The 27,491-nt window shown below is 46.5% G+C and overlaps 1 protein-coding gene across 1 annotated transcript in view; it reads right to left on the bottom strand.

Annotated features, from left to right (window-relative positions):
* cdh13 (cadherin 13, H-cadherin (heart)) overlaps positions 1-27,491 on the bottom strand; it is a 327,823-nt gene that overhangs the window by 59,275 nt on the left and 241,057 nt on the right. The window contains exon 8 of the mRNA XM_072698600.1: positions 8,302-8,442. Within this exon, the coding sequence (XP_072554701.1) occupies positions 8,302-8,442 (141 nt within the window). The remainder of the gene's footprint in view (positions 1-8,301; positions 8,443-27,491) is intronic.

The raw sequence follows: 27,491 nt of genomic DNA on the forward strand, positions 1-27,491 counted from the left end.
CTAACAATGCAATTTAGAGATGCTGATTCACCTACAGTATCTGGGTGTCTTTGGAAAGTAGGAGAAAATTGCAATACCTCAAAGGAACACAGGGAGAACATCAAACTCCACACAGAGAGAACAGCATGGCCAACCGCAGATGGGTAAGATCTAACCCCAGAGCCACCTTGCCACTCTGAAGAAGAAGTGAGGGACGAAGAAAATCACACTTTGCAAGGAAAGCTCCCTGAATCACACCTAAGTTATGGTGCCCTTCCTGTCATAGGGTGCCAAACAGATTCTACCTCAGTCAGTATGCTTACATGCACAGCTAAGTTGAGCTATGGTAATAGCTATGCCATTTAATCGGACTACTGTCCTTGTCCCAGTATACATCTGGTCTGAAGAACGGATACAATAAGATCAGGGTAGCATAACAGGGTACCAGTTTTTATGCCAGTGTAAAACCAACACCTTGAAGTACCGCACTTTTGGTACCTTCTTGAAGTACAGTACCAAAAGTAGGGTACCTGGTGCAGTGGAAAAGTGCCCTTTAGTTGAACAGTGAAATTGACAACTTTACAACGCTGTACATTGTACATGCTGTACGTCCTCTGCTATGCTCCAAGCTTCTTCTGTGTACTGGCTTCCTCTGTTAATTCCGGGTCAAAGCCTGGGGGGGGACAACATGTTTACATGTATTTTAAAAGTTCGTTTAAAAGTCTCTCAGTGTGCATGTAATTGCACTGAATGACAGCTCTCTCATCAATGGGATAATAAAATGCACTCGGTGCATTTAATGTCGCTTCTCCCCCGGAGCCGTGAGGACTGAGGGCAGCTGGAGGAAACGGCCAGACGCTAGATAATCAGCTCGAGGGCCACAGCGTGGGCACTGGGTCTCGGGTAACAGCAGACTGCTGTTCCCACTAGATCGAGGCGGGTAATTTAGACAAAGGGCGAATACAAAATAACCGAGGACTAGCGTGCTGGCTAGTTAGACACATTGCATGTTGGACTTTTTTTTTTTTGACTGAACGAGCCCAATTGGCTAATAAAATTTCTTAAGTTCCACCCCTGCTAATACCTATTCAGGCCGTCTGAGGTCCCTTCATAGAGAACCTTGAGGAGGTTCTAGGTCACATTTATAAATTCTGTCCTATGTGTGTGCATTTGGTTATGTGTAACCAAATGTCCCCACAATACAATAAAAAACTTGCTATGTTGACGTTGTGGGGACCATTGTTTTAGTCCCCACATTGGGGACATTTTTTTTATCAAAAAAAAAAAAAAGTGCAATCAAAAAACCAAAAATGCCAAACAAATTGTCTTGTATTTTGTTTGGTTACTTATGGCTAAGATTAGGCTTGGGTAGGGGATAAAAGATTGTGAATTCTGGGATTGGGGTTTTGACCATAGAAATTAATGGAGAGACCCCACAAAGATACAACATACAAGTGTGTGTGTGTGTGTGTGTGTGTGTGTCCTGGTCCACAGTCATGGCGCTTGCACTATTATGTATCTTTCATCTCATACCTATTTTTCATCGACTTCTTTTGTGTCTTTATTCTTGGGTTGCCAGAAAGGCACCCCTCTGCCGGAGGGCCGGTTTATACGTCACGCTACGCCATGAGTATGCTTGGGGATGGTGCTGACTGCACTTGCATGCACACTGTACAGTATGTCAATCTGAAGGATTAAAGATCATGTCCACTAGGGGAAATGTGAGAAAGCCATCTTGGTTTGCTCCTTTGTTTCCAGTTTCACTTATTTGCATGGGGCTGTGCCATGAAATGTTGTACGCTCTGTGCCAGCTTTGCTGAGTTGCTAATTTTATAATACGGCTGCAGCATTCTCTATATTATAACCACTGCTCCACAACATACTGGTACTTCGCTCTGCCACACATCAATTTGCTATCTCACGTTGACTGTTGTATTATATGTTACTAGATATTTTGTAGCAGTATTTCATACTGAGTATTACAGCTGCACTATATTGAATCAAAAATCAATTTTTTGCAATAAATATTGCAATATTTATAAAGCAAAACATGAATTTAAAATAAATAAATTTCTCACAAACACGTCTATTTATGAGTGATTTAAACTGCAAGGATAAAATGATTAGGATTGGCTCGGAGAGTGTATGTAGAGTTGGTGCAGAAGTTTTGGTGGTAAAATTTAAACTAATGTTAAACATATATTAGATAATCCTAAAAGGGAGCGGTCAGTAAAATTGCAAAGCTTGCTAAGTGTTTCCTATAACAATATAAATGTTCTAGCGAAACGTAAAACTTTATCAGCAAGATATATAAATATATGAACTGTAATGAAAAATAGCATTGCTTATGAAAGCAGGCAAGTTAGAATTTCATTGTACTCTGTACATATGGTGCTGCTTTCTTATCTCAGATTGAAATCGGAAGCAGAAGAAACTTAAACTGCCATTAAACTTTGAAAATGCACACAGAGACGCACAAGAGTGATTGGAATATTTTCTTTCTTGCCTCCGAAAATATTCAGTTTTGACTTGATCTTGATCTTTCGGCCACTCATTCTTAAAAGGCAAAACATAAAAATAACAGATGCTACTTTAACATAACTGTACGACACATAAACACACAGTCCCGTGACAAAAGGTAGCCAAACTGCCCCCAAGATTTTTGGTGGTACTGCGTCTCGCGCATTCGTAGCATTAATTCCTTGCTTAATTGCACAGATGATGCATGGAGTCAACGCAGTAAACATGTGGCGGCCATGATGTGTAGCAGAACCATTATGAGCATCGAGTATAAACCGACCCAAAGGGTTTACCCATCCCTCTCACACCGCATGCTCTTCAGACGTCAAACCCCCCACCCCCCCAGCTCCCTCCAGCATCCCCCGGTTGTCAAATGGGATTAAGTGAGGAATGGTCCAATTCACAGCAGGCTTTCTGCAAATGCTGACTAAGCTCAAGTGTGGCTCAGGAGTGGACTGTCATGGCTTTGCTGTTACAGTAAGCAGAATTATTATTTTTGCTGGCCAGGAGACGGAGCTGTCAATCACTATTACGGGCAATTCTGATTGGGTGGACAGGGACATCATGACTGGACTTTTTGAACTGTCCCTGAGAATTATTCAGCATGTTGGGGGCTATGATGATAGTGGCCTGACAGTATGGAACAAATTTTAAGTACATAAGAGTGGTCAGGGCCCCAGTGTGGACCAGTGGTCAGGGGATAATATTGGGGCAGAGCCACAGGCCACGGGGCTGATGAAAAGGTTGGTCTCTTTATATGAATTATGGCCCAACTTTGCCTCCCACCAAAGCACTAGAACTGCCCTTGGCAGTGGTCAAGCCCAAAGGAGTAATCAAGGCACTAGGGAAACAGAGGCCATGTTAAGAATGTCGGAGCTTCTGTGGGTCGACCCAGGTATTAAAGAAACAAGGCAGCGTTCAGCGGCTGTTCTCAAGGGGAAAGGACATATACAAGCTTAATTCCATCTGCATGTAAACAGAATGCCAAGGGGGACCAGCTCAACATATTTTTTTCTTATTAAAACTGGCATTTAACTTGCCGAACACTTAATATTAAGGTACAGAGTTGTCTCAAAATAGCCTCACTGCATTTCACAAAGGCTTAAATATAAAAGTTAAATATAAAAGTGTGGAAATACGCACTAATCTACAGGCCAAGGGCGAGTGGCTGTGTTATTAAGGTGATAGATATCGTAGTAGCACTGCAGATATTGTGTTAATTTCTAATAGAGGACCAGCACCTCTGACCCACTGTTTCTTTGCTAGAGAATCTTGTCCTTATATGCAAGTAAAACAAATCAGATTTCCATGGAATTACACAGGGTGCAGGAATAGAGGACATTTCATATCCCCAAAGTGGTTTAATAATCAGCCCATAATTTCCCTCACACGTCATGTTTGCCTCGTCTTCAGTGACTTCTAAAAGGGACCCTCGTGTCGTTCCTGCCTGCACATTGTGTTCGCCTACAGGCATGTTCCAACCGCGCAGGGAGTCAAGGTGCTCGGAGAGTCCCAGCTGGGAAGCGGAGAGCTCTGCGGCTCTCGGGATCACGTCGGCACGGAGAGCGGCCTTTCATCAGCCGCATCAACGGGAAAGCATTTGTCTCCCCTTGTCAATTTCCAAAAGGCAGGAGGAACTCAGCTACTTAGCTGTGCACACTGATTTGTGGGGCATTATGAATTCCTGTTCGTATATCTTTGAGAGCATGTGAGGAATTAATGCCGGAATGAGAAATAAACGACAGGGTCTTTATAAATGAACCGTCCGCATGGCGAAAGGTGGGCGTCTGTGACCATCTGTACACGTCATACAGATAACGGCCCTGATGAAACAGGAACTCACAGCCTGAAGCTGCTCATAACTATCCTGCTGAACCTCTTACAGGGACAAAAGGTTAATTAAGCGGGTCATCAACCAATACTAATCAGTGTGGAGAGCCTTGAATGACAGCCATGGGAAGAATGACTATCTGTGGTGTCAGCTAATGACTGGTTCAACCCCAGGTGCGATCAAAAATGTCATCGACCATAAATCAGCAGATGCCTGCATTCGCCATCATGGGTTAGGATTTCTGTCATTTCTGTCTTCGCTGGAGTTCACATTCAGATAAATAAAAATATGAATATCTTCACCATCCACCAGCATGCTTAGAAAATACTCTAAGCCAGTGGTCACCAAGTGGCAGACTCCAGTCCATATTTGGATCGAACTACAACTGAATCCAGGCACAATTGATCTCCCCCCACCTCCCTTGTGGGGGGCTCCCACCCTCCGTCAAATTTTATTGTCAGGAGACCTGATGGGCAGATTTAATCGCCCGGAGGCCCCACCCCTGCCTAGAACACTATTCTGGACACGGTAGACCTTGGCTTTGATTGAGGATTCTCACAATCCAAGGCACTGAAGCCTCTGTCCGGATGCGACTCCTTCTCCCACTCTTCCTGCTCTATTCCTACGCTGCAACACTGCTCCTGACGTTCCGCGAAGCTCGGAGAACCGGAGCAGGCGCCGCGCAAGTCCATAAAGCGGCCATGAAGTGCCTGCATAATCGACTGGCGGACAGTACGTCAGCGTTTGGCTCAAGAGCAAATGTCGGTGGCATTTACAGAACGCGGGATCACAATTTACCCTATAGGAGAGCTGCTTGTCTGTTCCAGGATCCAAATAACTGAAGTTCGGAGTTGAATGTTTTATTCTCAACGACATGTTTTTACAGGATAAGCAAAATGTCAAAACATGTCCAAGACCACAAGGTCTTCACTCTCATTAGCATGCAAATCTAAGTCATTTGACTTGCAACGCTGTGCAAATGCCCCAACCAGAGGCAGAAGACTCTCTGCTGTGTGAGAAGCCAACAGGAGCAAGTCAGGGTCTTAGTGCTCACCATCGTCTGCATTAGGGAGAGCTGGGTTTAAATATGGATCTACGCCTTGGGCACATCTGCTGGTCTGGATGAAGGAAAACTGACCTCCTAGTTATGGAATCAGTTCCAAGGAAGGAAAATGGTTAAGGAAATAAACTTGTACCACAAAGGCTGCCAGCACAACTCTCATAAAAGGCCCTGATGTAATACCCTTGGATAGCTAGCCAGAGCAGATATCCCAACTGTTCATACTAGTCCAACGTCTGTTCAATGTCTCCCATTATTTTTTGTTCCAAGAACATTTTCACATAATTAATACATATTTATTCATATAATGCCTTGTTTTCTTACATTCGCATGCAGGAATCACGCACTGCAAAAGTTAGCAAGTACCTGCAAATGCCTGGTTATGTAAATAAGCATCTTCAGTAATAATTGCTTTTGGATTCACGTAGCAAACATTAGTGGGCAGCGGTGTGGCAGAATTGATAACAGTGCTGCATCTCACCTCCAGGGCTGGGAGCATGAATATCACATGTGCTTTGTGTGTGAATAAAGTTTGCATTTTCTTCCTGCGCTGTGCAGGTTTCCTCTCGCAGTCCAAACTCATGCAGGTAGGGCTAATTTGCCTTCTTAATTTGCTTGTGGTGCACGTCTGTACCCTATGATAAGCATGACGTCCAGTGTGTACCCCGGCCTGCATAGAACAGGCTCCAGATCATCCTGTGATCCTGTCCAGCCCCAAGACAAGAAGCTAGAAGATGAATGGATATTATACAATAATCTGAAGAAACTACATTAGCCATCACTGGGGGGAACCTTTTTGTAAGACTTGTGATAAACTAACAAATCTGTTAGAGAGCAATCTTTAGGCTCCAAAAGGAAAGTGTGTTACTTATTCATATAAGTATTTTGTTTATGAGTAACAGAAGTGCATGACGATTAATCTAATTTAGTGACACAATTTTTTATTAAAGTGACAATCATGATGAAATGACACAAGTATGCATTGAAATCATAACTAAATTATATGATAGATAGATAGATAGATAGATAGATAGATAGATAGATAGATAGATAGATAGATAGACAGACAGACAGACAGACAAGGTGACCCCAATATATTTCTGGAGCCTGCATATGAGACACACATAAGCATAAATCCACAAGTCAGGCCAGTGTCTTACCACAGAGCAGGGACCTACTGGATCATTTATTAGCTAATGTTCAGCTAATAAGCGGCCTTGCTTTCATCATTTTTTCCATCATTAATTATTATAATTATTACATTTTTTTGAGTATACTAGCACATCATTCTTCATCACTTCAAGGCCCTAGTTTTTAGGAAGGCTGCTCTATAGTAGAAAAATAAAAGTAATTAACGTCAATGACAGTTAGTGGCTAATGGGCTAATTGACGACAGTGTTCCTAAGGTCAGATGCATGCTGGGATATGGTGGTGCTCTCTAGGCTGGCGTTAATGCGGGGACAGTGCTGTACAGAAAAAGGGAAAGGACACGGGGGACAAAAAAACTGTACAAAACCCACCACCATAAAACGGCTGTCGGGAATTTTTAAAAAGTTGTTTTTCTCTTAGTAAAAAGAAACGCGCAGGAAGAGGAGTTTTTACAAGTGTTACGACGAGGCCTCAGCTTCACAAGCATTTTTATTACAGACCTTTCTGACACGACGGTGCATCGTGATCAGAAACAGCAGGGGAGCAGGGCTGCAGACCCCCGAAAACAGCTCCAGGCATTTCCATTAGAAATCACTCAACTAAACACTCTTACGTTTTTTAATACTTTTTTTCTTCCTTCACTTTCCGTTTTCTTTCTGCTAGATTGCCAACGAAGCAGTTCCTGACAGAAACATCACATCTGTAGCTACGAACGATCCCCAGAAATATCTGTATTTTCTCTCAATGTCTGTGTGCGCCTGTATGCGTGTCGGAGACTGGGAGGCTTTGGAAGACTCTGTGTGCAGACACTGGGGCCCAGTGCCTATCAACCCATCAGGTGATAAAAGTGGCCGCCTAGGGCACCATCGTCTGAGGGGGTGCTGACTTAGCAAGCCAATTTCACTTTGTCTTGGATGGGGGGGGGGGCGGAGGTGAAGCTCGCCTAGGGCACCACATGGGCTTGGACCGGTACTGATGGGGCGTGACCTCCAGACACTCTACACCCATCGCAGATAGCAACACTGACAGAGTGACTGACTTCACCCTGAGCTCCCCGGCAAACAGGCCTCATTCCTCACACGGACCCGCCCCCAGTTCGCCGCCCCAAAGGGCTTGTTTGCAAAGCGGTGCCAGTTGGCTCCAGCGCTCGCGGTCCGTGACAAACGGCGCTGATTGGCCCAGATCGGTCCCGAAGCCGCTGTTTGCATATCGGAGGCCACAACAAAAGATAGAGGCCTCGACTCACTCAGGACGGCCTGAGCTGCTGAACGTGCAGCAGGACAGACGAAGGTGGCGCTTGTAGCTTTAATGGCCAGGCGTCTGTCTCCTGCTATCAAAGTTAACAAATATACGGACTGGAAATGGGACAAAGTAGTCGAATAACCGTGTTTCTTAGCATTGATAGTTATCCATAAGACTTCGCTCTACAGTTTGTGCACTCCACTGCAGAAGTTTGACTCCAATTTTTCCTTTCTTTGGTAAACCCATGTAATTTTGACGGTCAAAGCTAAACTAATGCACTGGATAGTTATAGGGGACCGAGTTACAGAGGGCACCAAATTTTTTTCCTGGTCGTTACTCCAGCATTTTATGGCCCAGGGCCCCCCCCCCCCCCCAGCATTTTTTAACATGAGATATATCTGCCTGTCCTGCTGGATTAAGTGGGTGCAGTTTGTGAGAAAAGGACATGGAGGAATAAGGTGAGCAAAAAACAGGAAATCGGTGAACATAGTGGAGTAGTGTGGGGGCGGGTAATGCTCACCAGCGAGTGTGTGAACTCGGGGGCGTGGTCATTCTTATCGGTGATAGTGATGGTGGCCGTGGTCGTCCCCGATAATCCCACGTTGCTTCCTGCCATATCCTTGGCTACGATCTCCAGCTCATACTGTGTGGTGGGCAGCGTCTGGGAAGGAGAAGGATACTGGTTACACTCAGCCGTTACCTGCAAACTGCAGCCAGCGAATTAACACCAAGGAGTGTTAAAATCCTGACACTAAACCATAGACAGCTATATCATGCCCATTTGCCACCATGCCACCATGCAATAATTAGAACAAGTTACTTTCAAGAGAAACTATGTAGACTTTGTTGTCATTGTTACTTTCAGTGATTTTGGTGAACCCAAAATTTTCCACCTGGAAATTCAGAAAACCTTCACTTCCCGTGAGATGTGAAAGACATCCCAAATGTATCATAATGGATGGAGCCGCTGCATTACGCCCACGGTGACGCTCACACAGACTACGCAAGAACCTGGGACCACTGTATGAAAACACCGCCGATTTTCAGTAACACGGCTGAATAAGAAGTGCATTAAAAGCTGTCTGTGCACAGTTATGTTTCCCCACTTCCATTAATGTTTTGAAACCAAAAGGTCAAAGCCTTATTGCGGAACTGGTGCACTCCAGGTCAGCCCAGCTTATGGAGCTGACTTAATGAAATTTCCCGGTCCTGTTAGAAGACTGAGAATCTTAAAGAGGTCTGGTAATGCCCCTATCCCAGGAGGCACGGGGGGCACAGGATACACCCTGGTGGGGTAACAGTCATGCAGGGCAGACTTTCTAATTATTCTTGTTATAATTCTATTAGTCACTACCTATGGGGCCAGAGGAGAGTTTCAGGGGCCCACACATCAGAGGGGGCCCTTGAGTGCAGATGATGGTAGCTTTGGTTTGGATTGGGGGAGGTTTCCAAAGGCCGGCCATGTCTTTGTGCAGCCCTGACTGGTCCCCAAAGCAAGTGATAGAAATGGTACCAGGTACTCAGCTCTGGACGTTCAAAGTCTACCGAGGGCTAAAGCGTGAAAGCAGGAAGGACGGTCTTCATGAAAAATGCATGAAAACAGGAAGCAGATGGAGTCATTTGGGGGTCACCTGTTATAAAAATAAGATCAGAGCCCAAGTCGATCACCTCGCGCATTCCCCCCCCCCCCCCCCCCCCACACACACACAGGGGCGCATAGCGGTGGGATGCGACGGCTCAGCGTCAGCAGAAGAATGGGGAGGGATGGGGAGGCCAGGCATGACGGCAGGCCGTCCCAGCAACGCCGGTGGCGCCACACGGCCTCTGTCACGCTGCCGGGCTCATTAGCCCAGGCCTGTGCCGTGACTCTGACACGGCTTCAGAAGAGGATGAGGCCACACTGTCACAGTGACACCGGTGCCCAGTCATCCTGCCAATCAGGCTACACCAGAGTCCCGCTCCTGCTACACCCCCAACATGTCTTCCTGCCAGAAGTCGCCAGGGATTTTGACTACAACGAGCTCTCCTTTCAGCCTACGAGACGAGAAAGAACCACACTGTTAGAAAGCAGTAAGTAGGGGTGAACCTTTACCCTTTATCAGCATAGGCAATAAACGACGGAAATCCGTGCTGCTAATGCTAAGGCTTATTTCATGTTACTAATGTCGTAGCAACGGACTTCACGATCATCTACGTTTTCGTTGCATAACTAATTTGCATATTTTACCCTGAATTCAACACCAGCATCTTTCGGCACCCCGCTATATATAGCGAGTCCATCTGACATGAATTGGCCATTAGCACGTCCAACCAGACACCGCGCCCACACTTACCCCCATCTCTGCGGACTTACTAAACAGCAGCACACAGCCTGTACTTTGGCACATCCAATCATTATATGCTTTCGTGCAACACACGCATTGAAACACACACGCAATGCCTGCGCACAGTGCTGACTAACACTCGGTTCTACCATATTGCGCATGCTATATTTATATCTTGCATTGACATGCACCTGTGGGTGTTTTTGTATGTGTGTGCATTTGTTTTTAGCTGCAAATGTGCACTCAAACATGTGCATCAATCACTACATTCTGTCAGCTGCAAGGGCCTAGAACCATTACAGCACTTGAGTGACCAAATGCTTCCCCGTGTAGTTCTGCCAATCCTGCCCAGAGCCTCCCTTGGCCTGATTAATAAATCTGGGATTCTGCAGCTTTTCTGACAGATCGGTCCAGTTGTCACAGAGATCCAGTCATGACCTTGTATAGGTTCTGTGCAAAAGTCTTAGTCAAAGAAAATGTTGAAATCTGTCTATCTTGGTAGTAAGTGCTCAGAAAAATAAATGCAATTTCACATTAGAACATATCCAAATTAACAGTAGCAAAATAAAAACGAAAAATAATTTGTTCTGTTCTCCAAAAAGTTACTGATATCTTGTTGGATGGCTAGATGAACACGCTTCAGTTCCCAAACCTCTCCTCAGGGGCACCTCAGCCATTCCACGTATTCATTAAATTTCAACACCAGCTCAATTAATTTATTAACTTAATTAGTCAAACGACTCAATGAGATATTAACTAGATCCGGTAAGGTAGTGGATGAGTCAAAAAATGCATTGGTGTTTTGAATGGTAACGACAAACACTGACAGACATAATGTCAACATGAAGATCATTTAAATACTATTTTCTTTGCCTGCCTAAGATTTTTGCACAGCACTGTATGTCCTTAAACCCGTCTACTGTCTTTCCTCACAGCTGTCTGTCCTTAAACCCGTCTGCCCTCTAACAGGCCCTAATTCATCTCCCCAAAACCAACAAATACATAGAGAACATATGCTTTTCTCTGGGGCGTTAATCTAGTTCATTCATGTTCTCCGAATCTGTTCGGTGTGTGTTTAACATCTAAATACCAAAGGGCAGGAAGATTAAACAAAAGCTAAAGTCAACAAAACATGTCCGGTAATCCCCCCCAGTGGAAGCATAATTTTGGGGAGAAAACAAAAGATTGATGACTTAAGGGCCCTTTGGTGGTTTTTTAATTTTCACTCGACAGGTTGGAGAAGCAGACAAACATCAGCAGAAGCTGTTACGGGGCAGACCCTACGCAGCCGGGAGCCAGTGAACAAACACAGCAGCACAGCGGGTAAGAAATGTGACACGGAGCGACATGTTCCGTCAACTCGCATCCCGCTGCAAAGCTGCATCGATCCTGACTTCTGTTTCATGAACTTGCCCAAAGTATCTACAGTATATGGCAGAACATCACTTGAATCACACCCCGCCTCCATTCTCTGATTGGTACAGTCCAGCACCCACCATCACTTTCAGCCGCTCCAAACTAGCTCCGACGTCCCCCATCCTGAGCATGGCGCAGTCTGATTTTTCCCATTTATGCAGATCACAGAAACGGTGACTTGGGCACGCTCCGTCATTCGCAGACAGCCAACGCAAATGCTGCCATTTAATTTGCCGTGATTGAGCCGCCATTCCCGCGAGGGAGGGTGTCCGCCGCATTCACGGTGCGCCTTTCAGCCCTGATTGCAAGGAGCGCTTGGCTGCATGGAAATTTGCGACTGTGCGTCTTCGGGGCTGGGACTGGTGGCAGCACATGAGTGGGTGCGCATGGGGAGGGCAGGAGGCTGGGACAGCGGCAAGACGCACATGCTGAGGGGTCCCGGTAGGTCACATCGGATCCCACCGCGCTAGGCTAAACTCACGGGGGCACCAGGTGAAGACGGCAGGCGCGACTCTGTGGTGTCGCGTGTTAATCTACTGTAAGTCTACTTTGGTGTCACCACCCCAGTCTGCGTTGCAGAGGTCCAGACATGTTTATCTCCTAAATGGCAAGTAGAGGTAGCCGTGGCCCCACCAGCCCGTGGCCCGTGCCGTCACATGCTGTGAAAACTCGTTAATGTCTGGGAGCTGACGTAAAGACAAGGGAGACCGGCCCTAATTACCTGCCAGAACACAAGCTGCTGGGACCCCGCAATCTGTTAAGGAAATACTTGACCAGGGGTGAGTTGGAGAGAATGCAAAAATACATTCGCTCCCACAAGTGTCACCCTTTGCCTGAACTACATCTGTGCAGCTACTGCCTTTATGGAACCAGTGTGGACTGGGGAGTCCTGAAGACCATATTTCCTCTGAACATAATGTGTGGACATCTGGTACCATGCTGGTTAAGGTCATATCGCATCATATACACAGCTGGTTAACAATAATTGTTGTGGTTGATGAATAGCGTACATTGCAGTTCGCTAGTTTGAAATTGGTGCTAGTTTGAAGCAAGTTTGGGGAACCATCTGGAAATTAATTAAAGTACTACAACATGTAGATGGCGCAGTGGATGCAGATTAGATTTAGGTGTGTCCCTCAAATGCGCCACTCTGATTTCACTGCGTCAGTAAATGTCTCTGGTGTTTACTGTTCCCATATGAATGACATCACATTAGTGTCCTCCAGCATTGTTGTGGACTAGCTCGCAGAGAGCTTAAGCAGAAAAGTCCCACCCCTGTCCCTTTCCCTCTCTCATTCTACCCATCCTCTCCACCCCTCAACCCTGAACCCCCTCCCCCCCAACAACTCTCAGAGCAGAAAACATGATTTCAGCTGATCTTTCTGGTTCAGTTTAAGGTTTCCAGCATCTCGCTTTGGTGTGAAATCGTTTAGAGAGATATAGATGGGAGGGGCAAAAATCTGACCATGACATGATCTGCAGCAGCTGACAGATGGAACAAATTTGCTCTGACAAAACCCAGAGCCCATCGTCACCCTAGACCCAACATGACACGGCCCTCAAGGTTTATTAAAAAATAATGATATTGATCAGACTTCTTGGCACGCTAAAGAATGACAGTTGGCTGTAGCTTTTGCTCCCAGTTATTCATGACCTGACTGGATCTTCATGGTCCAACCCTGTGACCCGGCCCAAGAGGCAGGGAGTCAACACTCTCAGAATAAGAGCTAATCAGCAATAACAGGTCTAGCCAAATAAACACTGAAGCCCAAACACTCCATTACGGATCCTCCAGCAGAAGTAAGGGAAAGGTGGTGTGCTAGTGGGCCAAACTGGGTCTGTGTTACCGTAACGTGACAAGAATCCTGACGCACTTCACTACGTGAACAGATGTCAAATACACGTGATTCATGTAAAAACAAATCGAAGCAACCAGTAACAAGCATATTCAGGAGATACTGATTTTCTTTTAGAGGTGACGAATTAGTAGGCCTTACACAGATAGTTCTAATCATGGGCTGGCGCATTTACAATTCGTATTAATTACATAAAATTACAAAAGAATCAATAAGAAAGAAGAAGATTCCGATATGCCTACGGAACCTACTCAGCCATGAGAAGCCCTTCGTAATGAATGCGTGACCTTTGACCTCTTCAAATCATACACCATTACTACACTGGCAGCTTCATACCCTGATCTGCTGCTTAAGATTCAGATAAGCTATAACCTTTCAGAATGAATCCCAGGACAACATCAAGTTCTCAAAGTATACTTCTATACTTCTACAATACTTTTTTATTTTAGAAACATAAATGATTTGTTAATTAAATGCATACTTTTCAGAGTATTACCATCTAAAGTGTCATCATTGGTATTTATGTTAAAATGTGAATGGTGGGCAATATAATGTCCATTTAATAAATACAGATACTTCTTAAATGCAGAAAAATACCACAATATCGGAGTCTTTATATTTTTCTTAGTCAATACAGTGATTTAATCTAAGCTAAAGATGATCTAAAGCAGAGGTAGACAATCTTATCCAGAAAGGGCCGTTGTGCGTGCAGGTTTTCGCTGCAGCTCCCTCGTTAGATTACTAATTAGAGGACTGATTGGCTGAAGAGTCCTCACACCTGGGTTTGAACAGCTGATCTAAAGGTTAGCCCAAAAACCTGCATACACACCGGCCCTTAATTGATAAGACTGTCCACCCCTGATCTAGAGCATTTAATAATGTGCACTGAATGTGTTTCACTGAGCACCGTCCAGCCTGTCCCCTCCCTACTGCCCTATGCTCACTGGGATATGATCCAGGCAGCCAGTCACCCACAACAGGATAAACGCTTGGAAGATGGATGGATGGACATAAAAGCAATTACTTTGCTCGTCACTTCTGATGAGATCCAGTGTATCTAAGGTACAAAAGCACATGTGAATGAATCAATCTCCACGTGACATCACGTTTATCCCGTCCCCTGTATGACAGTAAAGTCTTCAAATGTCTACCTTAGGCTCTGCGGTGAAGCATCAGGCCCCTTTAACTCAGTTGCTTGTTTTTCTGTTTTTCAATTAATGACCGAATTCAGCTCTCAGACCAGTCAAGGTGCAAGATGGAAACATAACAAACTTGACTGGGCTACACATCAGAAGGTATGGCTGTCAGCACAAGCTCCATTTGAAAGGGGGGCAAGCTGACAGTCTGAAGGCGCAACAGGAAGAGCTTAAACCAAAACAACCCGAAAAGGAAACTCAGCCATACCCATGAGGCTGCCTCGACGGCAGTGAGCCTGTGTGCTGTGCCAGCATTGGCTGGTGATGGTGCTGCTGCCAATGGCTGGTCAAGTGGTGGGGGGGGGGGGGGGGGTGTTTTACAGTGCTTACCCAGCAGGCTTTGCTCTGTGTACATCTCCATAAACATGCACATACACAAATTTATCATTTTCACTTTGTTCTTCAAACATTAATTACAAACGTGACGCAGAGCGGTATTGAGGTCACAGGCCATGGCCCCGGTACCCAGCATGCACCACTTCAGAGAATGGTGATTAATCGCGGCGCCAGCTCTTAATTATGAGAGGAGGAAAATCTAGTGGCACTTTTTCTAGGGCACTTGAACTTCATGTTGACCCAGTTCTCCAGCCTGCGTTCTGGAGGACTTCCAGCCACATTTAACACACTCATGGGATAATTTTTGGGAAATAAATTAGGCAAGATAATGCGATAAAGACTCCGATATACCATTTCAGGCTTGTCTATTCACACATATGCTCTAATGGCTACTATAAAGATAATTGTTATCAATCTAATATATGAGATGTTTGTACTTTTTCACCTACATATTTTTAAGTGCCAAAATCACCATGACCACACCATCCTGAAAACAAACTCAAGGAGCTCATTAGCTATAATGTAATTCTTGGTGATCAGGATTTTATACTTCCTTAGTGCCTTTTTAAAACAGTTAAAATAACTGAAACAGCAGCCAAACGCCTTTTCTCGGCTGACATATTGCTGCTGAAAACATCCAAAACATCCTTCTGGCTTTCGGCTGTCTAGAGTGACTCGTGTCTCCTCGAAATGCCCCGTAAATGGAACTGCAGTTAAAAGAAATCTAGCCTGGAAGAGAGTCTCAATTACACTAAATAATACTAATGCATTTAGTTCCCTTACAGGTTGGAAGGAACTTGTGAAATATTAAGAAGTTTCACCACTTAAGGCTTGTACAGTTAATGAATAGTAACACAACAAACAGTATTAATTGCGCAGTAATGTGACTGCCAAACAGAGACTCAGTAAGGCCCCCCAGCCGCCCATCTGGCAGTGACGATCGCCTTTATGCCGGCCATCGATGCTCTCTCTCCCCTTTCTGGGTTAAAGATCAGCTCAACCAAAAGCAATCAGTTCTATGTGACCAAAATCACTGTAACTTTATACCTCTACTCATTTACATCTTATTTATTTAACAGATTCTTTTATCTAAAGTGACATACTTTTTTTGAGAGAAAGTGGGGTCAGACAGTCCTGGGAGCAACTGGGGATTAACAGCCTTGCTCAGGGCTGGGAATGGTGGAACTGCTCTGCCAGCCCTGGGATTTGAACCAGTGACCTTCTGATCACAGGCACAGTGTTCCAAAGCGCTGAGGACACACCAACCCACTATTCGTGTCTCACTGCACGTATTTTTATTTGATGCCCTTCCACTGACCCTTAGATATAAACGGTGGAACAGACTTCCTCCCCCATCTTGGATCTCACTGGGCTGCGCGCTCATTCACGCCCCCAGACAGGCATTGGCAAGGCAGCAGGTGGCGTGTGGACGGCCATGCCTGTTCTGGCGGAGAACGGCGCTGCTGCGGCACCATACTCCGCTACACCCATTGGACCCACGAGGCAGGAGATGAGATGAACTACAGGCTCCTAACGAGGACCCTGTAATTGGGGTTGCGGCTGGGGTGTGGGGTTCGCTGTAAAGGGGCTGGGAAGATCGGGTGGGGGGTTCCTCAGGTGCCTCACACAGGTGGAAGTGAATTGCTGTCAATTACCGGCCAGTTACGGGCGTGCCAGGGGGCCGGCATGGCATCCTGAGCCCACATCTCCGACGTGGCTTTCACAGGCACATCTGTGGGGTGGCTGCCTTGTTGATGGCTTGGAGCACAGGTGTTCCTGTTTAAGTGTTAATTAAATCAGCACAGATCAAACGCCGGCCGGATTCACCTCGGGAATAGGGGCGGCACAGGCCCCCCGAGGGGACGGGGTCTCGGCACGTCCCTCCACCTACCAATCAGACATAATTAATTGGCTGGCAGGATAATTGCAACGTTCCTCAGGCTGTTGATGACTTATGGGCTTCAACTATTTCCTTCCTTCCATCCATCTCTCTCTCCAACTTCTGGCCCTTTACCTAGTATAGGGTTATAAATTCAGCCTTTTTTCCATCTATCCATCCATCCATCCATCCATCCCATATCCTTTGGTTCAAGTTTTTATTATGACATGTGTCCCAAGGAACGTAGTGAAATTATTATGTCACAGGTACAGGAACGGTGCACGGGGGACAACAGGACAAACAGCAGTGCAATAAGAGACAAGACAAGTGCAATATAACAACAAGTGGACAACAAATAACCAATAAATAGGTGACGAAATGGTGACAAAGTGTGCAAATAATCAGATGCAGGACAGAAACCTGGTAAAGGAAGCATAAATGTTCTAGGTTCAAAGGTGTAACTTTGGCTGGAACATTGGGGGGGTTGAGGTCTCCACCCATTACGGGAGAAACATGATTATTGGGGGGGTTGTATTAGCTGGTTTTAATTTTTTGGGGGGGGCTACAACCTCCCCATCCCCCCCATAATTTACACCCATGTCCAGGTTGTTCAGCCAACATACACAGTCATATATATAGCTGGCCGCTACGTGGGAATAATCATAGTACTGTAAGTTCTGACCAAGAAGCGACTGTTGGTTTATGAGTCCATGTCCTTACGGACTACTCAACCAGTGGTAAACACCCAAAATGTTCTCTGTTATCCTTGCACAGTAAATGACTTCTAATCCCTTTGTAGACCTTATTTGGAGCTGGCCGTGAGCATTCATGTGTTTTGGTACCGGACCTAATCACCTCGCTCTCATATTCCTTGCATTTTGATGACCCCTGTGTGTTAGTCCTAATGAGTTGGCAGGGGAAGCCTCCCCATCATCGTTCTGCCTGCCGCTGTTAATGATGCCAGCTAAACCCTCACAGACCCTATAGCCGCCAGGCCCTTTCCAGAGGAGGGTCGGGGCGACGGGGCTTGGGATTGGATGGGGTGGAGCGTGTGGTGAGGTTCACTTGGGAGAATATACATCAAAGAGAAGATGGCATTACCATGGTGGGGGGAGAGGAAGGCTGGGTGAAACTGCAAGGTCACCAGACCCCTTGGGGGAGGGGTGTAATCATGGGGTAGGTTATAGTTATACCCATAGCTCCCAGCTTCAAGCACATCTGGGGATATCCATTAAAACATCACTGCTGCAAATCTGGGCAGCGCATCTGTTGCTGAGTGGCGTGTTTACATAGTCTTACTCATGTGTGCATGAGGGGAGAGGGGGCTGTGGGGTTGCTCATGCTTGAGATAATCACCACAGGGGCACCTCCTCACTGTCTCCAGATGGCAGAGAGGCGTGGAGCTAAACACCCCCGTGATTCAGACCAGCAGAATGCATTTCGTGAGAACAGCTCGTCGCATCGATTTCTCCCCACCTGCTTTCCATAGGCTAAAAGCTCCCCCCCGACCCCCAAAAAGGAAGCCTGACAGGTCAGCAGTCCTTGTTCTGAAGAGTGATCCCACCACGTCATTGTAATGAAGACGCCGGAAGAAGCAGAGAGCGGCGGAACACGTCGTGGCTTTGGTTCCTGTGGTTTTCTTTGCAAACGGATTTCAGTTACACAGGTCTCTTCAACAGTCTCATTAATCACAGAAAGGGTTTGGCAGAATAGTCCAGAGCATAAATGACACATAAGCCATAAGAAAATGAATAATATTTCAACATGCGTTGCAGCTTTACTGTCTTGCCTCACTTAACAATGCGGATGGTACAGATTCTTTCTGCTCGGATGTCTCCGGAATCCCCCTGGGCATTTGACCCAGTGCCCCCTTTTCTGTCCCATAACAGGGCTAAAGGTTTAAGCTTGATCCACCCAAGGAGTTCAGATACTCGCTAACAAAATAACTTGAGCCAGAATTTGATCTCACTTGAACAATCCATTTAGCATCCGAAAACAGAATTCACCGAACAATGGATGCAGAAATTCCCATCCATAGTCCATAACTATTTTTCCAGAACAGTGTCATGGTGTGAGCCAGGGAAGGCACGATTACTCGATTACAAAAATCGAGTAACAAGGTAAAACTACAGAACGCTAAGCTGGACACACCCATCAGCCAGGACACCAGGGACAGCTTAAGCAGTATCTGCTGCAGCATCAGCAACAATCGCTTATATTAACAGTCAGATTTATTTTGGGAAACGCAGGAGAGCTCAGTTGTGGCAAAATGTTACCGTAGCTGATTACAAGCAGTCTGAACATCTGCAGCCGAACACAAAAAACAAACTGATGAAACACCTCATGTGTATGCAAGACACACACATGAATAAACTTAATTTCCAACGGCAGCGCATGCTAATTTCACAGGGAATAATCATCTTCGCTAATAATAACAAAACAGACAAATAATCTGTGTACTCCATTGTCATTAACTAAAATACTCGGTTTGTAATTAAAATGGAAATCACATGGGCAGGGGTGCGCCGAGGGAATAAAACAAGGGCGAGAGAAATTAAAATGGCATCCTTTAAAACCGTAACGTTAGCAAGGCATTATGCCGCTATGCTAATACTGGAGTTCAATTTGGCCTCCGACAGCTGGAGCCACGTGCCACTGTAGGAGGGACACGACTCCCTCCCGTGAGTCTAATGAAACAGTAAATGACACGAGACCCGAGGAGGGCCCGCACAGAGGACACCACTACACACGCGCAGTACACACGCACGCACACACTCACACACACACGCCCTCCATGACTCTTGATGAGTTTAATAATGCTCGCTACCATGATACACAAACGTATGGATGCACAAACACACTCACACACACACTCTACATACTACCCACCTGCCCCTCCCTGCCTGTCACTGGATTTAATGATGCTTCTTTCCATGACACACAGACACAGCGCCACCATGTGCGCATACACAAGCAAACACGGGCACAAACTTTCAAATGCACACACACGAGGCCCACACAGGGCACAAATACTTAGTAATAACTCAGTTACTACTGAAATACAAATCATAAACAAATCATGAACAAATATAGTTGCTACTTTAGAGAAAAGATACATCATGATTCATTAATGAACAAACATGAGATCAGTATTTCACTTGTGTTATTCATTACCTGTTCCTTCAGTAGTTCCTTAGTAGTTTCTTCAGTAGTTCACAAAGGTTTATGGAACAGCCGTTTGTAACTTGAATTGTTCGTAAGTCATTATTCAACATCATTTTAAGGGTATACGCAAGTACAAAGAACTAGGATGCTGGGAGTTCGCACGCTACGCTGCTGCGCGGCGGGAGTAGCGGCCAGAAGTCGTACTAGGCGGGATTGGCGGGCAGAAAAAAAAATTATGTTGCGGACAGGAAACGGGAGCCCAAGGAACACAATTTGGACTTACAGTCCTCTTTGTTCGTATGTCTGAAAGTTCGTAAGTTGAAAGTTCGTAAGTAGAGGAGCATCTGTATAGCGATTGCTTGAGATAAAACGTGTCACAATTGATTAATGATGAATTAACATGAGGTCAGTATGTAACCGACTTGGGTGGTTAATTAATACATAAGTAATACCGTAATACCTGGGAAACATCTTGTTGACCACCTGACCACAGAGGGCTCTCCATAAACAAGCTCCACACCCGAAACCAGGAAGCTGAGCTCCAGGCTCATCTCACAGGCTACGGCAGCACAGGGAGCATCTCACCGACTTCATCAAAAGATCATAATGAATGGCCAATTAGACAACATCTAAGACTGTAAGTGTCCTAATTAGAGGAATATTTTCTCACATTTACCCCGTGTCTCATCTCACTTTTCTTTTGTGATGATGCAAAAAGGCCCCTGGGAGGAAGCCTCGCAGCACAGGCCCCGCAGGCCCCGCAGGCCCCGCCTCCAGCCGCCCTACATCACTGCGGCGTCAGACGAAATGTCCGAAGCAGCTCGGGTCCCCTGCACTCACCCCCGGAGCGTGGCTACACTGAGCAGCGTCCGCCCCCCTGATGGATCGCCACTCATCATCCCCCCCGGGTCAACAACTTTTACCACTGCGCCCCGGAGGGCCAACACACGCAATTTACTCACTGGTACTTACACAACCTATCCAAAGGTCCATGGCTGGCTGGCATCCTGTCAGTGTCAATGGGTCAGAATATATATCAGAAACAAGAATCAGTGCGGAATTCAATGCTACAGTACTACTAAAGCAGACGCACTACCTTAAGCTTGAAGTAAACTTTTATCAAACTATGATAGATCCGTTTGAGTTAATCACGATTCAGCTGTGCTAACTGTTGGGATCAAAGAGAAAACACGCGCACATGAAATAACAATAGAACGGATGCAGTATAACATCAGACACCGTGGAATCACTAGAGACCGGGTAACAGGAGGACTGGAGTGCAGAGGTTGCCCACGGAGGCTGACAGCAAGCATGAAATATTTAAAAGTAACTTCCTCTTACAGCTTGAGGCACCAGCAAGCAAATTTCACCCAAACAGCCAATAGTGATCAAACAACTACTTTGATACTCATTTAAAATTAAAAGAAGCACATTCTAAATTCTCAAGGTGTTAGTTAAGTTAGTGAGATGTCTATCAGTTACATTACTTGTTCATTTTTTGAGGAAAACAGCGTGCAAATTTTGAATTTACAAACTTTGCTGAAGCCAAGCAGTCCTAGAAAAAATGGTGAATTTTTCCACAAAATTAAAATAACAAGGGAAAGGGAAAGAAAATACAAAGCTGAATTCAGAATAAGAAATCAAAATAGTAATAAATAATGTTGCAGTTAATGGACTATAGTAAAGGCCCTGGGGAAATCTTGCATAAAACTGGTATATTTACACTTCATGCAAGTCCTGCCATTTTTGGGGGCACCTGACTCTGGTTGTGACCAATGGTAGTGATTAAGGAGACAAGCACATAACCCTGAACATGATAGGGTCTTCAACATGTCTTCAGCATGCTTTCAAGTCACCATCTGCAGAACATGCAACAAGGAAGCAAATGATTCTCCTTGGTCATCATTTGGACGTCTACTGGCTTTATGATGAGTTACAAGTAAGAGTAGGAGTTCTGCACTCCGTTAGGAACGGACCCAAGTAAGGGTCTCACCCTCAAGCATGTTTGTTCAGTGGGGAGAGTTCGAAACCCACCTAGATTAACATCCACTTGAGAACTGGGCGCTTTGAGTCCAGCACCTCTCCACTCTCCAGTCCACCAGCTGAAGTGCCTTTTCAACACAAGTGCCTCATCAGAGAGATGAAAAACACCTTGGCCAGACGTTTCTGGAACTTTTTCTCACACTAAATGTGTCCATGCAAGGATGAGCTATAGTACAGTAATGTGCTTAATGACCAGTTAAAAGCATAAAAGATGAAGAGAATAAAGACAGTGAAGTTTACAGAGAGAAAGCTCAGTCATAGCCTCAGGATCCCGGATTCCTGCAAACCCCCTCCCCCAATGATAAGAATGCAGCTCACTGCTGTTGTCAAACATCTCATTCCTGGTACTCACATTAATTGGGGATGTGGTGACCAGGCTCTGCTAAGCTTCTAAAAGCTTTCAATCGGCATCAACCCCAGAGCTGAGGAATCCTGACCAGGTATCGTTCTCACTCACTTTATTATGCCCGCCTGACTGTCACGGACGCGAGGGTTTCTGTTACGGCCTCGGGCATGATACAGGCAGGAAAGGAAGGTGATGGTCCACATGTGGCTCCACAAGACAACAGCAGTTTATTGCAGATACTGAATACACTAGGAACACTATTACAGATACTGAAGACACTTGGAACAGTATTGCAGGTACTGAAGACACTTGGAACACTATTACAGATACTGAAGACACTAAGAACACTATTGCAGGTACTGAAGACACTAAGAACACTATTACAGGTACTGAAGACACTAGGAACACTATTACAGGTACTGAAGACACTAGGAACACTATTACAGATACTGAAGACACTAGGAACACTATTACAGATACTGAAGACACTAGGAACACTATTACAGATACTGAAGACACTAGGAACACTATTACAGATACCGAAGACACTTGGAACACTATTGCAGGTACTGAAGACACTAGGAACACTATTACAGATACTGAAGACACTTAGAACACTATTACAGATACTGAAGACACTTGGAACACTATTACAGATACTGAAGACACTTGGAACACTATTACAGATACTGAAGACACTTGGAACACTATTACAGATACTGAAGACACTTGGAACACTATTACAGATACTGAAGACACTTGGAACACTATTACAGATACTGAAGACACTTGGAATACTACAAACAAAACAGACCATGAGGGGGCAAAACTAAACAGGGGAATGATACAACACAATCAAAAAACCAAAATCAAGGAACAAAGTCAATATGGCCAAAAGGAGACGAGACACGAAAGGCAGGGGCAAGCGGGCACTGTGCCAGGCAGGGGCAAGCGGGCACTGTGCCAGGCAGGGGCAAGCGGGCACTGTGCCAGGCAGGGGCAAGCGGGCACTGTGCCTGACACGTGACAGGGTGCAGATGTTGGATGGGATGGGAAAACCCACCAGACGGATTTATGGCTTCCCCAGCCTAAGCTGTAAAAGGTGCTGGGAGCAGAACTGGATTGTTGGAGTGGAAATATGAATACATTATTACACATGAGCACTCCAGTTAGTTTTGTTTTTTTTTTTTTTAGAAAGGATTAAATTTGTAAAATTAAAAAATATTGTTCATTTACACAAGGTATTAAGCAATTGAAACAAGCAAATTGAACACGGAGGGCCTTCAAGTAAACAATGTGTAGAGTAATGATTGATTTCGATTTTAATTTCATGGCAGGCTGGCAGGGGCGGGGGGGATGGGGGGGGGGGGGGGAGCGGTGTCCCAAAAAGGCTGGAAGGCTTTAGCCTTCGAGAAACACACGCTGGCTGGATGCTGCTGTGGTATCAGCAAATCTCAGTTCAAAGGCAGGTGAGGCGGAGCTCTAACGAGGGAAGCTTAAGCTGCCTGGAGGGGGCGCTGGCGATGTGGAACAGATGTGCATTTCTACACCTTTTTTCCTTACTTTTCGTTATTCCGCTTTCCGGAATAGAACTGGGGGCAGGGATTTCATATCCCCCATAACCAGACGCATGCTTTGATGGATACACAAACTGACACACATATACGGCATGGTTAGGCAAAATGGTGTCTCTAGATTTCCCCTGCTGGGTAAGTGTGTGCGCTGCAATGGACGGTCATCCTATCCAGGATGTCCCCTGCGTCCTACCCTGTGCATTCCGGGACAAATTCCAGGCTCACCATGACGCTGAACTAGAACTGCGGTTATGCATGAATGGATGGATGGATGAGTGTTTCTCTGGACCACAGCACAGCTTAGACATATACCTGTGGTATGGCAGCAAAGCAAAGAGCTGTCAATCATGTGACAGACATCACGTGAGGAGCCTGTGAGCATATCACGCCAGATCCATCTAGATTCCTCTGTGGTGCCGGCGAAGGCACGTCTCTTTGTTCATAGCAGGAACGATCACTGCTTCTCTTCCAATACAGGATTTTCCCTCCATGCCTAGCATTTAGATACCTCTGTCCATACTTTCTTTTACAGCTCTGCCTTTCCCTTTCTTCCCCTGCCTTTCACTCCTCCTAACCCACCTTCCAGTTCTATCACTCTTCCCCCCCCTCCCCCCCTTCTGCTGCGAGCTCCTTCCCCTCCTCAGTCGGAGCTCTGAGGTAATCAGCGGTGGCCTCTGGCGGCATGTGGCAGGTCTGGGGGCCCGTCGGCCCAGGGCCACGGATGAGAGCCAAACGGCGCCACCCCCGTCGCCCTGCTGGTCAGGCGGACACACTCACCCGGCAGCCTGCGGGGGGTGCTGTGCTTATCAGCCCAATTAATCAAGGCCAGCTACCTGGAGCGGTGCTGCTCTTTAGCCCACTGAACAGAGGGCTGGATTCCAGAGAGGGAAGGGGGGGGGGGTGGCTGTGGGCAAGGGAAGCAACTCTGGGGGTCATTAATGAGGATGCTGCTGATAACACGGACATTATTTAGCCTGTAGCCCAGACCGAAGAACAAACATATTTAGCTGTTATGGTTTTCCAGTCCAAGAACAAACACACACAACACACACCAGTAATTAGAGGACAAGATAAATGTCTTATAATATTCTTACCCACATGCCTTGACTCTGCTGAGTCATAATAGTCCACTAAAAATGTTTAATGAATGTTTGGTAAATCATAATTGGTAAGTATCAGTACAGGGTCACAGAGAACATGGAGCCGGTCCCAGGAAAGGCAGGGCAGCAGAACACCGGGGACAGGCAATGCGGAGAAGCCGAGGGAGGCGGCACCACGCGGAGGGAGGCGGCACCACGCGGAGGGAGGCGGCACCACGCGGAAGGAGGCGGCACCACGCGGAGGGAGGCGGCACCACGCGGAGGGAGGCGGCACCACGCGGAAGGAGGCGGCACCACGCGGAGGGAGGCGGCACCACGCGGAGGGAGGCGGCAGCACGCGGAGGGAGGCGGCAGCACGCGGAGGGAGGCGGCACCACGCGGAGGGAGGCGGCACCACATGGAGGGAGGCGGCACCACGCGGAGGGAGGCGGCACCACGTGGAAGGAGGCGGCACCACATGGAGGGAGGCGGCACCACGCGGAGGGAGGCGGCACCACGCGGAGGGAGGCGGCACCACATGGAAGGAGGCGGCACCACGCGGAGGGAGGCGGCACCACGCGGAAGGAGGCGGCAGCACGCGGAGGGAGGCGGCACCACATGGAGGGAGGCGGCACCACGCGGAAGGAGGCGGCACCACGCGGAGGGAGGCAGACCTCACATACACAGAGCCTCCGCATTTGAGGTCGGGTGACAGTGAAACCCACCGAGTCACTGTACCACCCTCAGAACGCGTATAGTACAGATTCATCCTCATTACTGTTCATTATTCACTCACTCTGAGTATCCAACTTCCAAGCAGCCAACGACCAATCACACACTACCGGGACTAAAGACTCATCTGAGGCATCACGCTGACCAACACAGGGAAGTTAGGTGATAGCTAACCCAGTGTTCAATTGCTAGGAAAGTTTGATTATGATTTGTTTTTGGTGACACATGTGGTGTGTCCTTATTTGGAGAAAGAGAGGAACAGAGAGACAACGCCATTGGCAACCCTTGAGGAATAGTCGTGCTCTAATCCTCTATGAATGTGTAATAGGGTAAAATCCCATTTTATCTCCCCAAACCACATGGTAGACCATCACATTCACAGTGAGGCAAATATTTCCCTTTCTTACTTCAGTACTCCTAGGATCGAAATAAATAAGTAAATACACTTCACACAAACTTGGGGCATCTTAATAGAGCAGTGCTATGGTGTGATGATTTGAAGAGGCACAGAAATCAAGCTCCAGTCTCAAATTAAAGGCACGTTAAGAAAAAATGAGCCGAGTAAAGAATGCTAAGCCATAACATGGTCACGGGTGAAGAATCGCCTCAAATAATCATTACACTCAAACCAATACTCATTAAGAATATTAATGGGCATAAAGTACTCCACGATTTCCACGAATACTCGTGTTAGCTAACGTAGCTAATAACTGATAAGATAATATCACACGTTTATGAATGACCACATGGGATAGTGACCGGAGGCCCAGATTGGTTTTTCTCCTTCATTTTAGGGATATACTGGAATAAGGTGGGAAGAGGACAACACACCCTAACGCCTCTGTGCTCCAGGTTAACGGGGGCAAGCCAAACACGGCACTAGGTTATAGCAACAAAGGAAATGATTGACAGGGGACCTGAATTAACCCCAATCCCTGTGGTCACATGATCACAAATCAAAGTGTTGTGTCTGCAGCCGACCCGTGCAGGTCTTGACCGTGGTTTATGCATGCACACGGCCTCCCTCGCTGCTGTCTGCTTCCGCCTGCTAACAGCTTGCCCTTTGAACAGCTGACATTATAAAGAGCAATTTCAGCACAGTGTGAATATTTAAAATGTAATAACGTGGCCGTGATCCCTTTCGCGCTGATAATGGATGTGATGTCTCCTATGTAAATATGAATGAGGGGTCAAAGCTCATAAAGTATTCCCCCGTTCGGCTGTTTACGTCCCTTTTTGTCACTGTGGTGCGTCACGTGACAAAGAGGGGGGGGGGGGGGTTATAGGTGAAGGCAAGTTTTTACAGAAATGTCAGCCGTCTTGGTGTGGCGATCAATCTGGGTTTACAGCCGTAATTGAGGCCTGCAGTCTCTCACAAGGATTTGTAATCCAAGGCTCGCATAGAATCCCTAGAATCTGCCCTATGAGTTGCTGGTTCGTGAGACTGTTACTTCCGGCTTTTCTTTCGTTTCTCTCTTACACTCAGACGAGCGACCACGTCAGCTTTAACACACAGTCTAATGATGGCAGCCTGGGTCGCGGTTCTGGGTCTCTTGCCGTCCTCCTCGTGAAGCTGGCGCGTGCCGATGATCACACTCCCTGCATGGCTGCCTTCTCTGAGGTGCAGGCAGTACGGGGGGGGGGAAGCCGGTGCAGTGCGGAAGCCAGAGCCGACGTCTCGTCTCACTGGCAGGTGAGCGCAGTGGTGTTGCCCTCCCCACCAACGAAGGGGTAATGGTAGGAGGCAGTTGGCTGGGGCGCCGA

This window comes from Paramormyrops kingsleyae, chromosome 13 (genome assembly GCF_048594095.1).
Source record: "Paramormyrops kingsleyae isolate MSU_618 chromosome 13, PKINGS_0.4, whole genome shotgun sequence".
Classification (NCBI taxonomy): Eukaryota; Metazoa; Chordata; class Actinopteri; order Osteoglossiformes; family Mormyridae; genus Paramormyrops; species Paramormyrops kingsleyae.